Source organism: Eleginops maclovinus, chromosome 13, assembly GCF_036324505.1.
Source record: "Eleginops maclovinus isolate JMC-PN-2008 ecotype Puerto Natales chromosome 13, JC_Emac_rtc_rv5, whole genome shotgun sequence".
Lineage (NCBI taxonomy): Eukaryota > Metazoa > Chordata > Actinopteri > Perciformes > Eleginopidae > Eleginops > Eleginops maclovinus.
The window spans coordinates 5,402,220-5,421,072 of record NC_086361.1 but is presented as its reverse complement, the minus strand read 5'-3'; the positions used below and the strand labels follow the sequence as shown (position 1 = coordinate 5,421,072).

Here is an 18,853-nt window from a genome sequence, read left to right as displayed (position 1 = left end):
TATTCTCGTCTTAACACTTAAATTACTGAAAATTATGTTTACAGTAACTGATTGTTATTCATCACATATGGAGGTACAAATTGTCAATGAAAAACAGATAAAAAGCCAGAATTTGTATACTACAAAACTAAATAAATATAAATAAAGTATATTTGTGGTGTAAATTAGAATTTAAAGGCTATGCCAAGATCTGTTTCGATGGTCCTGCAAATATTTATAGAGGAAACTAAGGAAAGTGATATTCAAACGTTTATTAACAGTGCCCTTAATAGTCTGGTATGTATACTTAAATAGCATATAAATCATGATCTACTGTGTGAAATTAGACAATTTTAGATTCAATCAGTCAATCATTACTGCAAGATTTTTCAGGGTTACCTCCAATGTAATCTGTGAAGCAATATGCTAAGTTTATAGTAGTCTTTGAACTTGTCATGATCTTCTTTTCTACTTTGTTTATTGGTGAGCTCGGTGTTAGTCTGTAATGAGACTCATCGGTACTGACAACTGTGATAACTTCATAATCATTTGATGCAACCCATTTGTGATTTAATTTCCAACTTTAAAACAAAAAACCTATTCAAAGCAGAACAGATAATATGTTGACTTTGAGAAACTGTACTCAAAGGATTTTTATGTTTTTGCTTGTTTTAATGGCATGTGCTGCTGTATTGATTATAAATGTTTACTGTTTACTTCATTTTTTGCCAGATTGTTGAATTATATTGACATTTTAAAGAAATGTACAGAATCAATGTATTTCCTTATCATACAGGAGTCTGCATATAAGTCTAATTTTTCATTAAACTGAGCTTTAATGTGTTGTTTTGATCATTCTTACGGGTGCAGCTTTTCTTCGTCACTTAGCGGCGTTTTTGTTAATTGCATTAACTTTTAAAGTAAAATCCTTATTCAAACACATCTGTGCTTCTGTTCAGTTCTACTTGTTTTCTACTTCCACACACCCTCCACATTAGCTCTGTCTTTGTTATTCCTGCTGCATTTTCTCTGTGTGCAGATAAAACCCAGATCCAGCAGTTTATACAAAGTACAATGCTCCTCTATTACATCCCTGACATGTAAAATATTTCCTCTTGAAGTAACCACACATTTCCTCAAACTGCTTAAAAGCCATAATTGGAAACAGGCAGCTTGTGTACCTCTGGGTCACAGTAGCCTGAAATATGTTTAAATCTTTATTATTTTCTTTCAATCCAGGCGACTGATGGTCATTTTTAGTCTTAAATCAAAGTGCTCTGGGAAACTGTGCCGGGCCGTTCTTTCACCTCTCAATCAGACTTCAAGCTTCAGTTTAAAGCAAATGTTTGTGTATGTTTTCCTTAAAGTATGCATGGGAAAGGGCCCCCGCTGCCTCGGAGTGAATGTTCCCTGTGAATAAATGCATGAGTTTATGACTCCGTGTGTGTGTGTGTGTGTGTGTGTGTGTGTGTGTGTGTGTGTGTGTGTGTGTGTGTGTGTGTGTGTGTGTGTGTGTGTGTGTGTGTGTGTGTGTGGTATAGCAGCGGGGCTTTTCCGTCTTGTCAATGGAAAACATTAATGTCATGCCCCCACAAACCCACCTACCACCCCCTCAGCCCCCTTTCCACCCCCTCCCTGTTTAATTCAGTCCATCAACACTTCCTCCTTCAGCCTGTTAGTGTCACACTGCATTTCCTCTCCGGCCTCAACCAGAGCGGCTCGCCACAATCGGCCCGGTTCAGGTTTCCCTCAAACGGCAGAGGGCTTCAAAGTCAATAACTACTTTTTTGATTTTTATTGACCCAAAGACTGAGCTCCCCCCCTCTCTGTCTGCCAAAACGTCGCTCGCCTCCACATATCTTTAAGGGGAATAAATTACAGTATGGAGGGCGATTGTGCTGAGGTTTGAAAGTGGTGTTGTTTCGCTGATTTCACCTGCAACTGATTTACAGAGGTGTCCAAAAATGTCCTGCATTCATTCTACTCAGAGCATCCTTGATGTCTGTAGAAGGGCATTATGAAGAAGCTGAATTCTGCATGTAAAACATAGTGGGTTTATAGGATTATTAAAAGGTCAAATTGATTCAAAAAGGCTTAAATGGTTTAGTATTTATTTTCATAAATGCACCTACGGGGCTTCTAACAAAAGACCTCTATATAAGATGTTTTTCTCGAGGTGGGGGAAATCCTTTAATGTCACCATTAAGCATACTTATATTAATAGATTCACAGATGTTAAACTGATTTAAAAAGAAAAATCTACAAAAAAGTTTGATGTTGCTAATGATGGACTGTCCCACCTACTTATCAAGTCTAAGTTGTGTCAAGAAGTGTTGATTTGTTGAAAAATCCCATAAAATCCCAGTTTTAAATGTATTACTTGAAGTTGGAAAGTTTATGATATAAAGCCTACAATTCTAGTTGTGTTGCAATACAATAGTTAAATGATTGTTTATGAATAACTTTATCTTGGTTTTGTCCTCCTAATAAAATTGTAAAGATTGAAGCATAAGTTAGTTCTCTGTTTGATTCTAATTTGCTTTCATGAGGCACCTACAGGAAGAAATAACCAAAAGGATGAAAGAACTCTATATAATTGTTTACTTATGCAGGTTTATTTGAATTTTTATATGTGCATTCTTTTGCTTACTAATTGTTCTTTTTGTTCTATCTATGCCTCCAGTGGCCTTTCGAAAAACAGTATTTTGCATCACTGTGTGGAATAAGGTTTTCTAAATTTCAAAATGTGATCAAATGGATCAAGAAAATGAATGCTGGCAACCGAGAAATATATATCCAACATATAATCCCTTGTAAAACAAACAAGATAGCTGGATCAATTTTGTAACCTAGGCTAACTGTTTTGCCTCAGTTTCCAGGATTTATGCTAAGCTCAGTTTACCAGCTGCTGGTTTTATCTTGACGTCGAATTCATGAGAGTGGATAAAACTCGAAAGCAAATACCATGTTTTCTCTCAATTTCGAACTGATGGCTCAGTACTGGGGCTCAGTCCCTACTGTGGCAGACGCAGGTTCGAATCTGGCCTGCAACCACTTACATGTGTCATCACCTCTATCCCCCACTTTCCAATCTATCTTTTATTTAAGATAAACTGGCCCGAAAAATAATCTTTAAAATAATGAAAGACAGATTCTCTGGAAATTAAGCTAATTCATTGTTCCATTATCTTTTAATCACCACTTGTAGCCACAGAGGCCGCTGCTTGACAAAGGGTGCAGACAAGCTAACATTGGCTTGGTGATGCATCAAATCAAATCATTGTGGAATTCAAAAGTTCACATCTATGGCGTTTTACAACAGAAGGAAGATTTTAAAAGTAAGTTTCAATGTCTCCCTGCGGGGGGAAAGGTGGAGAAAGAACAGACAATCTGTAGGTAATCAACCGCCCCATGACTGCCTGTGATCTTTTGGGGGAAATCGACTCACTAATGGTCCGCCTTGTGTCCTGTGTCATTTCCTTTTGATGTGATCGGCCAGTGATGATCAGTGATCTGGCTGCGTGTAGTAAAGAGCCCTCAGCAGGCACTTTTAATTACCAGGGGGACTGATTTTGGCTGCGGAGCCCACCTCGTCTGGTTTTTATTTCCAACTGCAGACTGACTGTAAAACAACACTACCAGTGCTGTCACCCAAAACCAAAGCTGCCTATGTACAAAAGCAGCCGGGGCCCTGATTATCATTCTGTGTCGGGCATTTGAGCGACAGTTGCTCTGTTTTTACTTACTACCCCCCCCCCTTCACCTCCTCCACTCTTTCCTATAAGAATCTTTCTGCACACATAAAAAACTGATGTCAAGTGCACACGCTACATGCATACTATCTCAGACAAATGAGAGCCAGGTGCGTCCATATGAGAGAGTTCATATATGAGAGATATTGCAAACATCTGCATGTTCTGCGTGTCCTCATCATTTTGATCCCCGTGTGACAGTAAAAGGCTGCGGAGAGCAGAAAGAGGGGAACACCCGCGAAAAGAGTAAACCTGCCCGGTTTGTTCTGCTGCCAAATGGCACACACACACATACATACACACACACACACACACACACACACACACACACACACACACACACACACACACACACACACACACACACACACACACACACACACACACACACACACACACACACACACACACACACACACACACACACACACATTTCCTTGCTGCTACACTTTAAGTTTTTCTTCTGATTTCATGGTATTCCTCTCACTTTCTTTCCTCAAATTTCCACCATTGGCATCAATGTCTTCAGACTGAGGTGTTATCCGGTTGGTAATGTTTGCTATTTGTTATATTTTGGGAAATGTAGCACCCACTGTTATTCAACAACAACTCTTAATTCATACATGGGACTTAGAATCAGGATATATTATAGCAGTTTTAATTTGCAATGCCGTGCTGCTTGTTGATTGGATTTGATTTGACCAATTTGGTCCAAACTAATCTCAACGTCTTTGTGATGGATGGACTTAAGACTTTGTACACATGTTCACGATCTTCAGTGGATGAAACATCATAACTTTGGGGATCCTCTGATTTGAATTAATTCCTTTTTCATCAAATTTGGTATGATGTTCATGTTCCCTTCATGATAAATTGTAACAACTCAACTTTTCATGAAGCGCTTTCATCAGGTCAAATTTATATTTGTCTTAACCTTAATTATCACTTAATATCTGCAAAAATAAGGACATTCCAATCAGCCAGTTGTGCTCAAAGTTTAGTGCTAAATAGAAAATGTTAGCATGCTAACAAGCTAATCAAAGCTGGAGCTCATGGTTTAAATTACGTCTGCTTAAGGGAGTGTGTTAGCATGCTGAGGTTAGCTTTTTCAAAGCACTGCAATGCCAGCTAGAAATGTTATAATTAATAAGTCTGTCTTTCTCTGTCATCAAATCTCATTCATTCTGTTTCTCCCTGTTTCTTGTTGGTAAACAAAGCTGTATCTTTTTCCTCCAAATCTCAGGTTTGGTCAGTAGGCTGTTATTTACTTACTTGTCTATCCGTATACTTTATACCTCAGTTTACGTTACCCCTCTTGTTATCTCTCTATTTTCTTGCCAATTATTTTCTGAAGTTCACATTCCCACACAAACACACACACACACACACACACACACACACACACACACACACACACACACACACACACACACACACACACACACACACACACACACACACACACACACAAACACACAAACCTGCTGGTTTTCCTCTGCTGCTTTCCCTAATGTGCATCAGAGAAGCAGAGCGAGTGGTATCAGGACTTTTCCCATCAGCATAAAACGTTATCATTATGAGGTGTTGTAGATAATGTGCATATTTAAGATGTCCCGCCTGCCCTCTCATGAAACCTTCACCTGGGGCCACATTCTGTAATGTGTATCCGGAGTACAGTGCATGTGTTCAGATAGAAACAGAAAGAATAGAGTGCATGGAAAAAAGAAACAGAAAATAAATTATTGATGATTTTTAAAAAAGTGAAAACTAATTATTTGTTTTTTGAGTTAAAGATAAGAAATATGCAGGTGTATCTGTCAAAAAACGCTAGCACTAAAAAAAGCTGTCCTGAAACATAAAGACATTTTCCATACTTTTATACCTTTTATACATGTTTCAACAACAAAAGGAAAATTGCAGTTTCTAGTGTTATAGGACATTTCCATCTGACATTTAGGATGAAACTCTAAGGAAAAATGGATAGAATTTTTATTTATTTACTTTATATTACTATATATAATTTATATTATACATCCATTATTATTAATATTCGATTTTCACAATTATTATTGCTCAAAAAAATGCACAACAGCAATACACTATTAAAACTGGAATCTATAGCAAAACGTGGATTTGCAATCTGCCATTTTCAATTTGCATATTGGAAATAAGTGCACTAGAACAGATTAAACTAACACACATAAAACATGGCTTAACAGCATCAACATTAAACACAAGTGCAAAATCCAGCTCCATTAGAACTCACAAGGTTCACAGTCAGGGCCGGCCCTGGGCATAGGCAGTAGGGTATAGGCAATGTTAAGGGTGCATCCATCCATGGGGGGCGCATTAAATTGGGGAAAAAATGAATAAAAGAAAAGAAAAAACATTTAAAACTATTAACAATGTTTGAAATTACGCCTACATTGGGTACAGCGGCCATAAACTATGGGCCGGGCCTGTTCACAGTCAAAGCATTTGTCCTTTATTTGTCAAGTTTTCACCCCATGCACAACATGCTAACGTTATTAGCATTTGCCTACTGGTGGGGCAAGCTAGCCGGGTAGTTTTATGTTGCTGCATTTCTCAACAGAACAGTCTGGTTGACTCAGACTGCATGAACATTATCCAGCCTGAACAATGTTTAAACAGAGCAGTTTAAACTGCGGCAAAAGAGAGCAACAAGACGACATTGACTGCCTACATGTCAATGTCCGTAGACCCCTGGTTATCTGGTTAGTTGTGAGGATCATTGAAACTAAAACTGCCTTTATTTTTAAATGATGACAATTGGTTTTACTCATGTTTTGCAGTGCTCCCGTGATAAAATGACATCATAGGTAGGAAGCAGCACAGGTGTCATCCTGCTGATGGAAGTGGGGGGTTGTAGCGTTGACTGATTGAAATAGATAATTGTCGGAAGTTAAGTCTTAAACTAACTGTGTTTTCAGCTGCTAGTGATTTGATTATATAAAATATAAAATGAAATAAAATGGCAGGGCGAATAGGGTAAACAATTAAAGTAATGTATAGTAAATCACCTTGAAACTAACCCCAGTTGATTACTTATATTAAGACAATTTATTTTTGTATTAAATGTTTTGATATGTTGTGTTTCAATATGCAAACAAAGCATTGTCTTATTACGCTGGTTCTAATTTGCATACATGTCTGTTATTTGTATCTTTCCATGATTCAGCAAACACTGGAAAAAAGCTTTTTAAAAAAAATGTTTGCCGTGTTATTAGGAAAAAGGGAATTAAATATGAATTTACCCCTCTATAAAAACCTCTAGAATATATATACAAGCAACAAATTGTGAAGTAGGTGCACAGTTTATTGTGACATTCGTTTTCCAACATTTATATCTTGCTTCTCATGGTGTATACCGTATAAGAAATAAGCTACTACACATTTCTTTAGGGACACAGTGACATAATACTCCACGCAGGATGTGTGTGTGTGTGTCACTACCTGTCATGTGTGCTGATATGATATTACCACAATAGAGAAATCTAAACCCTGAAAGGGCGTCTAGTGTTCCAAGTGACATTCAAAAAGACACAGTTAGTCAGAAGCAGTGACCCACAGAGGACTCACCTGTCTCACCTCCTCCTCCCACACTTTGCTTTCTCACTCAGCTGTGTAATCCCTCTTCTGATTCTGAGTCGGTCAGCACACAGGTATTTTCAACGTCAATCATGTCTGAGTGAAATGTCCAGAAAATCAAAGTACTACAAAATGTAGCTAAAGTGTCAAAAGCAAAATTCCATTTCTAAAAAGCTGACAAGTCTTTATTGTGTATGCTTCAATTGATCATTTCTGGTAGATTTCACTAGTAATGTAAAACTAAGTATGAATCTAAATCCCAGGTTATTTTCACATTTTCATGTCCACTTTCAGGCTCGAATACACACCTATCATCAGTAGCATCACAAACTACAACAAACAAACTACAACAAACTTTTAAAGATTTGTTTTATTGCAGTACTGGTGCATTAGACTTCATCATTTTTAGTCAGCTGTAACAAATAACGGCCATTTTTTGTGAAATCCCTTTAAAATATGTTTTTAGGAATAAAATGTGATCAGATAATTAATGATATATGAACGAATCCCCACTTTAAAACCCTTCAGAAGATCATTTGTCTATGTATTTGCTACTGAACTAATTTCACTCTGAATATGCAGATTAGGCATTATGCTGATTTAGGTTACATTTTGTTGGGATTTAAAAATATGTTTTCCAAGACAGACAAAACAAGAAAGAAGCAAGAAGTAGGGTGGGGGAGGGATTACAGTGTAAATATATTGGATGTGTTCATGTGTTTCCATAAAACACATAGTGTAACCATAGGAACACCTGCAGGCACACGATCTTGCATCAGTACATAGTTCATTCCCAAACATAAATATACTTTCATTTATTTTATTTTTTATTTTTTGTCACACTTCCTGGATTCTCTAAATTGAGGCCCAGGCAGAGAGGAGGCAGTTTCTTCCGTGGTTATATGTTAAGAAAGTCCTCCTGCTATATAAGATAAAACATACTTCTAATTTTCATGAGAATAATGTGTTTTGTTGAAAGGCATGCTAGAGCTGTACGTTTTTTGAAGCTACGTCCATGTTGAGAAAGTTATTCTCCAACTACATCCCAGAGGGCCCTAACATAACAGCTGCACAGAGCCATAGAGTGCACACTGGTGCCCACCTCCGCTCAACTAGCCAGCATAGACCTAAAAGTTTGATCAGTCTTTTTGATTCTAGAGGCGCTGAAGCTCTATGCAGTATTTTCAGTTGTATCGCCCCGCATTTGGACAGTGATCCTCCAAATGTTGAATTGTAATAGTGATGGATAAGTAGTGTGAGTAAGATATCCTGGTGTTGTTCCCAACTTGTCTGGTCTGATCATTGCTATTGGATGTAGTATACGGCCTGAAATTCTTCTCTTATTGTTGGCAGGATTTTAGGCTCTGTTCAAGGCAACTCATTGATACATTTGAGTAGTAATCAATTTTAAATGCAAATATCAGAGGAAAGATGATTTATTCAGATTGAACTTTTCTGAAAAGGTCATTATTCTACTGTCTTTGACAATTTGACTTAAAGTGTGTTAAGCCTCTGGTTTAAAGTAAGTTGTTTCCTATGCTGATCAATGGATTACCACCTGCTGCAAGGAGTGGATTTTTTCCAAGTGGACACAAAGGGAGACAAATTCCTGTGGTACCTAAGCATGTTTGAATCATTTTAAACACACTGACAGAAAAAAGTATCACTGGAACATTTAGGAGACATCTTCACAAAAAACTAAATTCCTATAGTTTGAAAGAAGAAATGCTCTGGAAGCAAAACAGCTGTTGAAACATTGATTAAAGTAATCAATAACATACAATATATTCCTTTTCATCCTAATGTGAACCTAGTCCTCTATAAATAGCAAAGCCTGCTGGGTACCACAGGAAAGCAAGACTTAAAAAAAGCAAAAGCCCTGCAGCAGAGGTGACAAATAAAGTCACCAAAGTTTACTCAACAAACAGAAGGAGTCACTTCCTTCGTATGTCAGTCACAGAGCCGGCTGCCACCTGACTCCACAGAGAGGATTTCCACTCTGAGGCTGCATTAAGCACAGCAAACACTGGGGTCAAAATGACAACACCATTTTTGCTCATGACTTAAAGCAAACAAAAGAGACACGTGTTGGATCATATCGGGTAAATACTTCAGGGGAAAGTTTTCTTTTCTTTTGCTCTTGAGATTTTCTTGGACACACATCACATGTTGTAAACTATCTTACTCCAGATCTAAGTCCCTCCTGATCCTTTCTTAGACTTCCTTTCCTCCGGACATGTGTGAAACATTTAACATCACAGAAAAACATGAGCTCCAAGTAATACCCCTCCCCTTTCTGATAACAATTGAATCCTGCACTGGATTTACACCCGGCTTTGTTTCCTCTGCAAATATTTTTTCTCCATCTCACAGCAAATCTTCCACAGTGAGAGGCAGGACAGAAACGCCTCCGTACGCCACTATAGAGACGGTACATTCCAGCCTTTTGTCCTGCCCTGGCTGTTCAGAGCAGCTGCTTTAAAACCGGACGCCCCTTTTTTATATCTCACCTTGTTGTTTGCTGCGGTGACAGCGAGGCCCTCACACAGCATCACACACATTCCTCACCCTCCTCCCTCCCCTCTTGATTGCTGCCCTTTCTCTAAGGAGACGTGCACGTTGTTTAATGTCCGCAGCCCCCGGAGACAATGCCCCACTTGACCTTTGACCCCGGTAAGGAAAAGGCAGGCTTAATCTGATGTTGAGATCCTCCACTGCCATTGTCTGTGGGGCAGGGGACTAACTGTGGCCCTAGACTAAAGGTGGGGGGGGGTCAGTCACTACATCTGCACACCAATTTGTTTGTCACATACGGCCCACCCAGGGAAGATGGCGGCTTGTCTGCTGACCCTCTCTTCACCCTGAAAACTGTCACTCACCCTGCTCATCCCTTTAACAGCAGAGAGGAACACTAATGAGTCAATAAGCTCCTGACCACTTTATTTATATTGATCAATAGCAGGGTTTGGTGTACCTTTAACAACTAGGTCAACAACCGCAGTTCACACTTTCAGACACTTTTAGATCTCTGAAGGCAGTTTGACATTTTGCAAATTTTGCTCAGTGATGAAGAAGCTACTTTGAAAGCGGCTCTGCAAAAAAATCACATTAAACAAATAAAAACTACAGCCAAACTACCCTAGGGAGAGGTTTGGTAAACTATTGTTACTTAATCCGGATTTCAGACTGCTGATTATTAAACAAATTGTCAGTGTACATGTGGTGCAACATTATGAGAAAACTTGATATCAAAATAGTCACATGCTTGCAAATCAGTTGAGATAGCATCACTAAAAAAATGTTTTCAAGTGAGTGGGCTGGTCAAAGTAGAGAGGCAATGTTAAGTACAATTATTAATCGTTTATTTTATTGTCAAAAGTTTGTAGTTAAGTAGTCAGTAGTTTACTAACTGAAAAATGGCAAAATAGTAATTGTACTACCCAAGTCTTTTGTTGTTAAACTATCATAAACCTTCTAAAATTAAACTTAGTTCAATAACATGTAGTTTGCAACTAACTTGTTAGTTGAATTAGATGAGAAAATTAATACCCCTTTCATATCTGAACAAAAAAATTATTGTTTGCTTAGCTTTAAACTAAAAACAGGGTGAGACAGCTAGCATGTTTGTCTAAAATGGTAGCAGGAAACCAGCAGCTCTAAATTTAAACACACCTTATGTTTTGTTAATTTATCCCTACCAAATAAACAAGAAGAGAAAAAACAACAAGTGGGTGATTTGTGAGGCTTAAGGCGCTAAGTTAAGCCAACTGGATGCTAGCTGTTGCTTCATATTTATAGATCATGAGAGTCTCTCTTTTTCAAAATTGTTCTGCAAGCCAAGCTAAAGCAGGACAAAAAAGAAAAGTAAGCGATTGAGCACTTAGATAATGTATATGTAGACTGCAGTCCATCAAATGTTATGACAAAATAATAATTTCACCTGCAATGAAGACCATGATGGGTAAAATGAAGAGTAGTGACAATGAACAAATCAATGACAATTAATGGTATTCATTAAAAAAGGTAAAGATATTATTAAATTCAACACTTATGCAAGATTTTAACTGAAGAACATTTTAATTTGCCTGTGACTACACATTTTACAGTTCAACCTGTTTCTAAGAATAGATTAATTTGGTTACTGTGTAAAAATACGTTATCAATTCATTTTCTGCTGTGAAAAAGTTTGATACACAAGAGTAAAAAGATAACACTGAATTATCCACTCATCTTACAGGCCGTCAGTATCAATCAGTATAATATATTATTTTCATAACAGTAAATAATGCAAAACAAAGTATAAGGGGCTAAAATGTGCTACTTATGTTTCAGACAACAGAATAGCCTATAATAAAGACTTCACCAAACACAGAAAATGTTCTTGTTTGGTGAATAATTATTTCCTATATATATATACAGGAGAAACACTGATAAAACAACAGGATTTCACGTCATGTCTGTGAGCAGAACATAGCTGTCGCATTGCATCACCAAAACATTACCCATACTACATGTTTATTTGCACCTGGACATCCAGACGTGTGACTCATGCTGTCTGGAAGTGAGAGCGGAACAAAGCGGAAAATAAAAAATGAAATAACTTATTCGTAGAACATAAATTATTATTTCCTAATATTTACACATGGTACCTTTGAACATCAGTGCATCACAGACACAATTATGTATCTCCTCAAGTAAACTAGTGAGTAACCCTGCCCCGGTTTTGCTGGAAATGTACTGACGTAACCATGACGGTGGTTAAAGTTGCATGAAATGACTTCAAATAAGGACTAGAGGACGTTCCCTGAGTCGTAGGCCATGTCAAGTGCTGGAAATCAGTCACTCAAGACTTAATTATGGGTGAAAACTTAAGTTTATCATTTAGGTTTTTTAGGGAAATTGGCCACAAAAGGGTAATCAATGTTTCTTTGAAATATTATTAGAGCCTTTGAAGATTTTAGACATTAATTAATTATATCAAGGAAGATTTCATGGTTGTTTGCTCTGGCTTACAATGGACCTGGATTGCCTTTACTGATTTTGATTTAAAAAAGAACTAGAGTAAAATTGAACATACCATACAGTATATTAAAAGTTTATGATCATGAAAAAGATCATGGTACTAGCAGTCCATAAAAGTTATACATAGTGTCCCATAGGCCAATTAATGGCTGGTAAAAGGACAAGAAGGGGCATAAATTGTTTTATATTTGCAATGGAAATCATTTATTTAAGATTACAACCTTAATGATCCTTAAAGGGGAATATTTAAACTTCTCTTTTAAATATAAATGGTTTTTAACATTTTTGGAGAAAAAAAATGCTCCCTGGCTAGCAGTCATTCAAGACGTTCAATACCACTCTCCTTTCTGTACGGCAAATGTAAAGCTGCATTCAAGAGATAGTTAGCTTAGCTTAGCTTAGCAATTGGAACAGGTGGGAACCCAGCCTGGCTCTCTCCAAAGGAAACAGGAAATGGCAACATGCAGCTTAAAGTTCACTAACTAATACATTATATATTTTCTTTTACGCCTGCAAAAACTGAGGTTAAAAAAATGAAAGCTAGCTGTTTCCAGTCTTTTGGCTAAGTTGAGCTAACAAGTGGCTAACCGTAGCTTCATATTGACATTTCAGTGGTCCCAACCATCTAACTCGGTGCAAGAAGTTGAATAGGTGTATTTGCCAATAACTGTATTTGAATTTGGTAACATGGTAGATTCATATTTTTTAACCAATTATCTTACCATATGGGCATCAATATGCATTCACTGTAGTGTTTAAGTGGCAAGTACACACAGAACAACCGTTTGAGGTATTTAACATGACCTCCTTGGGTGCATGGTTAGGAAATGCATCACTTAGTTTTTCTTGCCAAAGAAATAAAGCAAGTTTTCCTTATTTAGGGGGCAGTGTCCAGAGGGCCTGACCAACAAGGAGGTGCAGCCAGGTCTACTACCTGCAGCCACAGGACTCCACCACCATGTCCTCGTACTGTTTGTACACCACATTGTTTCCTGAGTCGATGTAAAGGATGCTGATGGGGCTGAGTTTGGATGGGGCGCAGCAGCTGGGTGGCATGTTGCTTGGGTTCATTGAATTCATCAGAGTCTGGATTATGGCATGGTTGGTGGGCTCCAGGTGGGAGCGCAGGGGGAAGTCACATACCCCCTCACAGTGGTAAGCTTCATAATCCAGCGGGGCGATGATCCAGTCGTCCCAGCCCAGATCTCTGAAGTTGACGTGCAGCGGCTTCTTGCTGCACCTGGATTTGGACTTCTTGCCGTGTCTCTTCCCGTGGCGGGTTTTGGAAGCAGCCGTCCTCCTTCTCCTGCTTGCTTTGGCACCTGGGCCCCTCTCTCTGGCCTTCCTCTCTAGGCCCAGCAAAGCTCTCCCCCCTCTCCTCTCACTGAAGAGGGTCTGCCTCTTCCTAGACCTGGTGAACACCACCAAGATGGCTTTCTTCTGCTGAGGCCTGCCATACCTGTGCAGGCCCAGAAACTGCAGGTCTAGCTCCCTCTCAGGGTTGTCCAGCATGGCCCTGAGCTCCAGGCAGAAGTGCTTCCCCTGGCTCAGGTGCTGCTGCTCTTTGAATATTTCCCACACGTCAAACACCTCCCACTTGGGCCTTTGGGAATCCTGCAGGTCCAATGTTTTGGAGTTGAGCAGCCGCCGGTCATGGCAGGAGAGGAGCTGGATGTCCACAGGCTCTGTTTCCGATATCCTGAAATTCCCAGACTCTTTGGTGTATATCCTGAGCTCGGCTCCCAGCACCTCCGCCTTTTTGGAGAGCGTTGAGACGTCGAACAGATACTGCTGTCTTCTCAGTGGGGAGAGTGGGAGGTCATCTGTGGAAAGCATTAAAACAGCATGGTGAGACACATTCTCATGGAGACGATGAGCATACCACAGAGATGTGGAATCTAAAAAATCCTGTCTGCACTGAATTAATCTGGGAATCTAAATATGAGTCATGGGTTTTCAAGCAATCCTACCTACACACATTCACACAGTTAAACTCCACATACCTTGTCCGCTGTCCACAAAACTTGCAATAGTGTTTGCAGCTTTAGAAGACCTGAAGAAACTTGCATTAAGTCCCAGTCTCTCCGCCGTGGAGAAGGTCTTGTAAATAGACATCATGTAGTCATGTGGCTCTATGGACTCTTTAGATGCTGCTTTATTTTTTCTGTCGATGGAGGGCGACGCATGGAACTCCTTAAAGTACTTTGAGGCTTCCTGATCATGTAAAATCCTCGTCACCTTGCTGCTCTTCGGAGGGAAAATAGCAAGAGTGTGAAAACAGGGGATTTCCCAGACAAACAGCAGAGCCCCGCAGAGAAGAGCCAGGTGAAAGAGATCCATCCTCTGGTGCTGAATCAGAGCTGTGGCCGGTGGGGGGGGGACCACGGGCAAAGCCGGGGCTGAACTCTGCATCCGCGCTGCAGCAAGTGGCGGCTCTGCACAGAGCTCCGGAGGACAGGCGGAGTAAAAAAAAAGAAAGAAAGGGGGTGAGAACACGCCTACATTGTACTGTTATCGCTCAGGCTAAATGGAGGGCGCAAATTAAGGCTGTTAAACTAATTGTTCCTCTGTCGGAAGCCCCCCCCCCCCCTCTCTCCGCGGGAGGCAGATGTGCGCTGAAAGGACGCTCGACAACTTCTGCTGCGTTCACGGACCCTCGCTTTTAGTTGCCACACAAAACCAAAATGGCTCGTCATTTGAAGTTTTTTGTCTCCATTTTAGAAGTTTTTACTCAGTTCAAGCAAGACTTTAAAAATACCACTGCAGCTATGCATCATTGGATGATGCGTTCAAGGGTTTAACACGGAGTATTCCGCCCTCTAGCGAGGAGCAAACATATCGGCAGGAAGAGGAAACGTTCCGCCGATCAGCTCCATCAGCACCATGGACAGAGTCTGCACTCAGCATGACATTTATAAAGAAAAAAAGGAAACAATATCAATTTGTTTATGAGGGGAAAATAGACTTTATTAGAAAGAAAATACAGTTTCAGAAAAATAATCATCAACATTAGAACTTCATGTCTTCCTTCACATGGTTTCAGAGTTAAGCATCTTGCTCTAAACCTAAACATCTATATGGATCTTACACCTGGAGTGGCATCATATAAAACTGCCATTTACACATAAAACATGTGACACAGGGAAAAGTGCTTTGCATTTAATTAGAATATATATTAATTTAGCCCCATCCCAATCATTTAGTTTAACTCCTTATAAAAGAATCAGAACACCTCTATTCGTCCCACATACGGGAAATTAAGCTGACCACATAAATAGAAAACTAAAAGGTGCTTTGCATTTGAATTAAAACGTTTATTATCTTATTCCCATCCCAATAAGTTTGGGCAATTTTTTATAAAACTGTAACACAGAAATAGAAAAAACAGCCCTGTGTGTAATATATTTGAGGATTTGTTTTTATTCAGCAGACTCGTCGGTGTTAATCTGAATGTGAGGGATCCTCTCTAACATATGGGGATGCCATCAGAGCAGCAGGCCACAGTGTAGATGACGCTGACCAGGCACAGACTGTTGACGGTCACAGTGGAGCTGGAGCCGAACAAGCTGTCGTCAGCGGTGGTCTCCGGTGGGACAGTGGCTGCGGTGGTGGTGGGAGGGGCCAGGGTGGTTGGAAGGTCTTCAACGGTGAAGGCACGTGATTCAGCATTCCAGTGCTTCAGAGTGAAGACCATGGTCAGGTTCTCACCTGCAGGGAGAGGAAGGGTAAATATTGTGGTCAATATTTTATCCTTAAATAAAGTCAAAGACCGAAAGACTGGGAGTATTTCCTGAATATTGTAGAAGCTCTTTTTAACTCTTTTGGTTATAGCATGGAAATGAATAATTAGACATTAGCTCAGAAGGCTCCCCAGAGGAGATTGGATAAGCAGCCTAAAGGAAATGCATGATATACATTTTCGAGATATAATATCCACAGAAATTATGAGAACTCAGGCTTTGTTTATTGACTCTTTTAACATGTTGTTAAATAGCTAATTTTATAATTTAAAATAAAAGATATTCAATTAGCTATGATGTGTAACAGATAAAACTGCTTATTTTTGAAAAGCAAAAATCAGAGAATATTTGGCTGTTTCTTTCTTGAGAAATGACAGAAACTTGTATCTGATCTTTAGAAGTTTTTGCCAAATATTTATTTTATAACTTAATTATTTCTGCTGTATTGCTGCAAATTTGTATTTTCTCTCAGGGGAAAATGCAGCTCCTATTACGGTCTCTCTACATTTTTATTGTTCTGGATATTATTCAAAGTGTGACGGTTGTTTTGTTGTTTGTACTGTATCTATGATTGTGTTCCTATGCTTTTTTCTTGGACTGAGATTGTATTGCTTTAGAACAGAAATAATAAAAAAATGCGTGATGAATACCAACAACCATCCCAGAGTTTATGTGTTTATATTTCTAAGTGTTTGTAGGATGAAGAAAGCTTGCTGCAGGCGTACCACTGTTCTGGATGGAGAGGTCCGTGAAGTTAGCCCAGCAGGTGCTGAACAGGATGGAGGTTTTTCCTGCCAGTCCATCCACAGCGTTCCCGCTGGAGTCCTTCAGGCTGGCGGTCACATTGAGGGAGGTGACTCCCACAGAGACACAGTTACCCTGAAACCAACAGCACAGCTCAGCGTTAACAGACAGATTATACTTAAACTAAATGTTACTCTGTACCATAACCATACCTTCTATCTTTAGTTTCAGCTTAAACCTGATGACAAGTCAATTCTAAAATGGAAAGTTTTATGTTGGTGTTCAAGTTAGTTTGATCCACAATAAGGCTTCAAGGACATACATTTGCCGATAAAAGTGGTAACACATTTGAAAATTAGGAGATACAAATTATAAAAATGGACAAATTATTTTATTTATTTATTTCGGTTTACATTAATTTAATCTTATTTTTCAAATAAGGGAAATTCTGTCTCATGAAGGATAACAAGGCCTATTATATGCACTTTGAAATGTTTTTTTAACCACAACAAAAACAAATCAGTCTAATAACCCAAAACCACTCAAATAAGTGGAAAACTGAATGATTTTTAAGTATTACTATTTGTGGGGTTGTTGCTGTTGTTGTGGGACCTTCATTAGAAGGCGGCTACTCAAAAGATGATCACAAATGACTACAAGAGATGGCTCCTATCTCGATTCACATCAAGATGGTTCATGGTACCCGTCTTCAGCCAATACAACAGAACAAGAATATCTCATCCTGAGCTGCTCTAAATGTCACTGTGCAGTGAGAAGTGATGTTTGCCTCACCAGCTCGTCCACAGCCATGAGACTGGGCTGCTGGTACAGGGACCCCACAAACTCCGCGGTGACAGGCTCCTCCACTAGCTGCAGGTCGCTGACGCTGGACACGTAGCTCACAGTGGCCTCCTCTCTCGTCACTTCCACCTCGGCCTCCTGACATTCAAAACACAAAACCAGTGGGCACTCAAAAACTGACACAGAACTAATTTAGTCTGTGAAATGTTTTACTCTGCAGTTGTAGTTTTAATTCTGAGGATGTAGTTTTTATTCTGAGGTTGTAGTTCTTATTCTACAGACGTCATTAAGTGCTTGAGTTTTGTCATTTACCTCCTTCCAACTGGGGTCTGAGGCTGGTGGGGAGGGTGGGATGACGCCCATGGAGGACACGTTGAAGCCGATGGAGCTACCAAGGTCTCCAGAAACCGCTGCCTGACCCAGATCATCAGCGATGCTCTTCAACAATGTGAAGTCCTGCTCATCTGAGAGGACAAAAGGAACACACAGATGTTACAGAAACCATTACTTATTCGTCAGTCAACACACATATACTGTAAGACATTAAAACAAACATCAGAAAAGAGCCTTCCACTAACCGTCAGTGGAGTTGGAGGTTTGCTGTACGGGAGGTTTCTTGATCTCCAGCTCCACCTTCAGGCCTGTGGATCTCTTCCTGCGCCGGGCGCCTCCATCCTCCCGGATGATGTTGGTGATGCGGATCATGTTTGAGGGAACTTTGAGGAACAGAGCGAGGTTCTTGATCAGGTCGTCTCCGAAGAACTCAGCCTCGGTCATGGCGGGCAGCTCGAAGGAGATGATGAGAACGGGGGAGGTGCGGATCTCCACGGGCTGGGAACCCTTCACCACCACCTTCAGCATCTTGTTCTCCTGGTCAAAGTAGTTGTTGCTGTCAGTGCCATTCAGCGAAGGGATGTATTGACCTGGAAGGAAAGAAAACATGTTCAACTTTATCCTTATTTTTTTTTTCAACCATTTCTCTATCACACACACTCATGACATGGGAAACATTTATTATGACATGTTATTGTATAAAGAAAATCCTTTAATTGAGGAAATGCAAAAACAATTGCATGGTCAGCATTTAATGCAACGCAAAAAATGATTGACATGATTTAAAAATGGGTGGAATATGTTGTTTTAACACAGATTTTTCAGTAAATGTTCCTTAAAACTTAAACATGTTTTTTTTTTAAATGACAGGAA

General features: G+C 39.6%; 2 protein-coding genes across 2 annotated transcripts in view; both read right to left on the bottom strand.

Annotated features, from left to right (window-relative positions):
• Positions 1 to 10,896: 10,896 nt before the first annotated feature.
• On the bottom strand, positions 10,897 to 14,702 carry gdf6b (growth differentiation factor 6b). The gene is made up of 2 exons (XM_063899414.1): positions 14,366 to 14,702; positions 10,897 to 14,185 (listed from the first exon to the last, which is right to left on the bottom strand). The coding sequence occupies exons 1-2, from the start codon at positions 14,700 to 14,702 to the stop codon at positions 13,293 to 13,295; spliced, it is 1,230 nt and encodes a 409-aa protein (XP_063755484.1). The 3' UTR covers positions 10,897 to 13,292.
• Positions 14,703 to 15,303: 601 nt separating this feature from the next.
• LOC134875026 (fibrocystin-L-like) overlaps positions 15,304 to 18,853 on the bottom strand; it is a 51,863-nt gene continuing 48,313 nt past the window's right edge. Inside the window, 5 exon segments of the mRNA XM_063899413.1 lie at positions 15,304 to 16,070; positions 16,828 to 16,981; positions 17,639 to 17,785; positions 17,960 to 18,111; positions 18,226 to 18,570. Of these exon segments, the coding sequence (XP_063755483.1) occupies positions 15,829 to 16,070; positions 16,828 to 16,981; positions 17,639 to 17,785; positions 17,960 to 18,111; positions 18,226 to 18,570 (1,040 nt within the window). The 3' untranslated portion in view covers positions 15,304 to 15,828.

Bases quoted from the DNA above. Each gene is read 5' to 3' on its own strand.
- gdf6b (XM_063899414.1), bottom strand. From the start codon at position 14,702: ATGGATCTCTTTCACCTGGCTCTTCTCTGCGGGGCTCTGCTGTTTGTC. The intron at 14,186-14,365 runs GTATGTGGAGTT...TGCTTTCCACAG, and splicing joins TTTTGTGGACAGCGGACAAG to ATGACCTCCCACTCTCCCCA.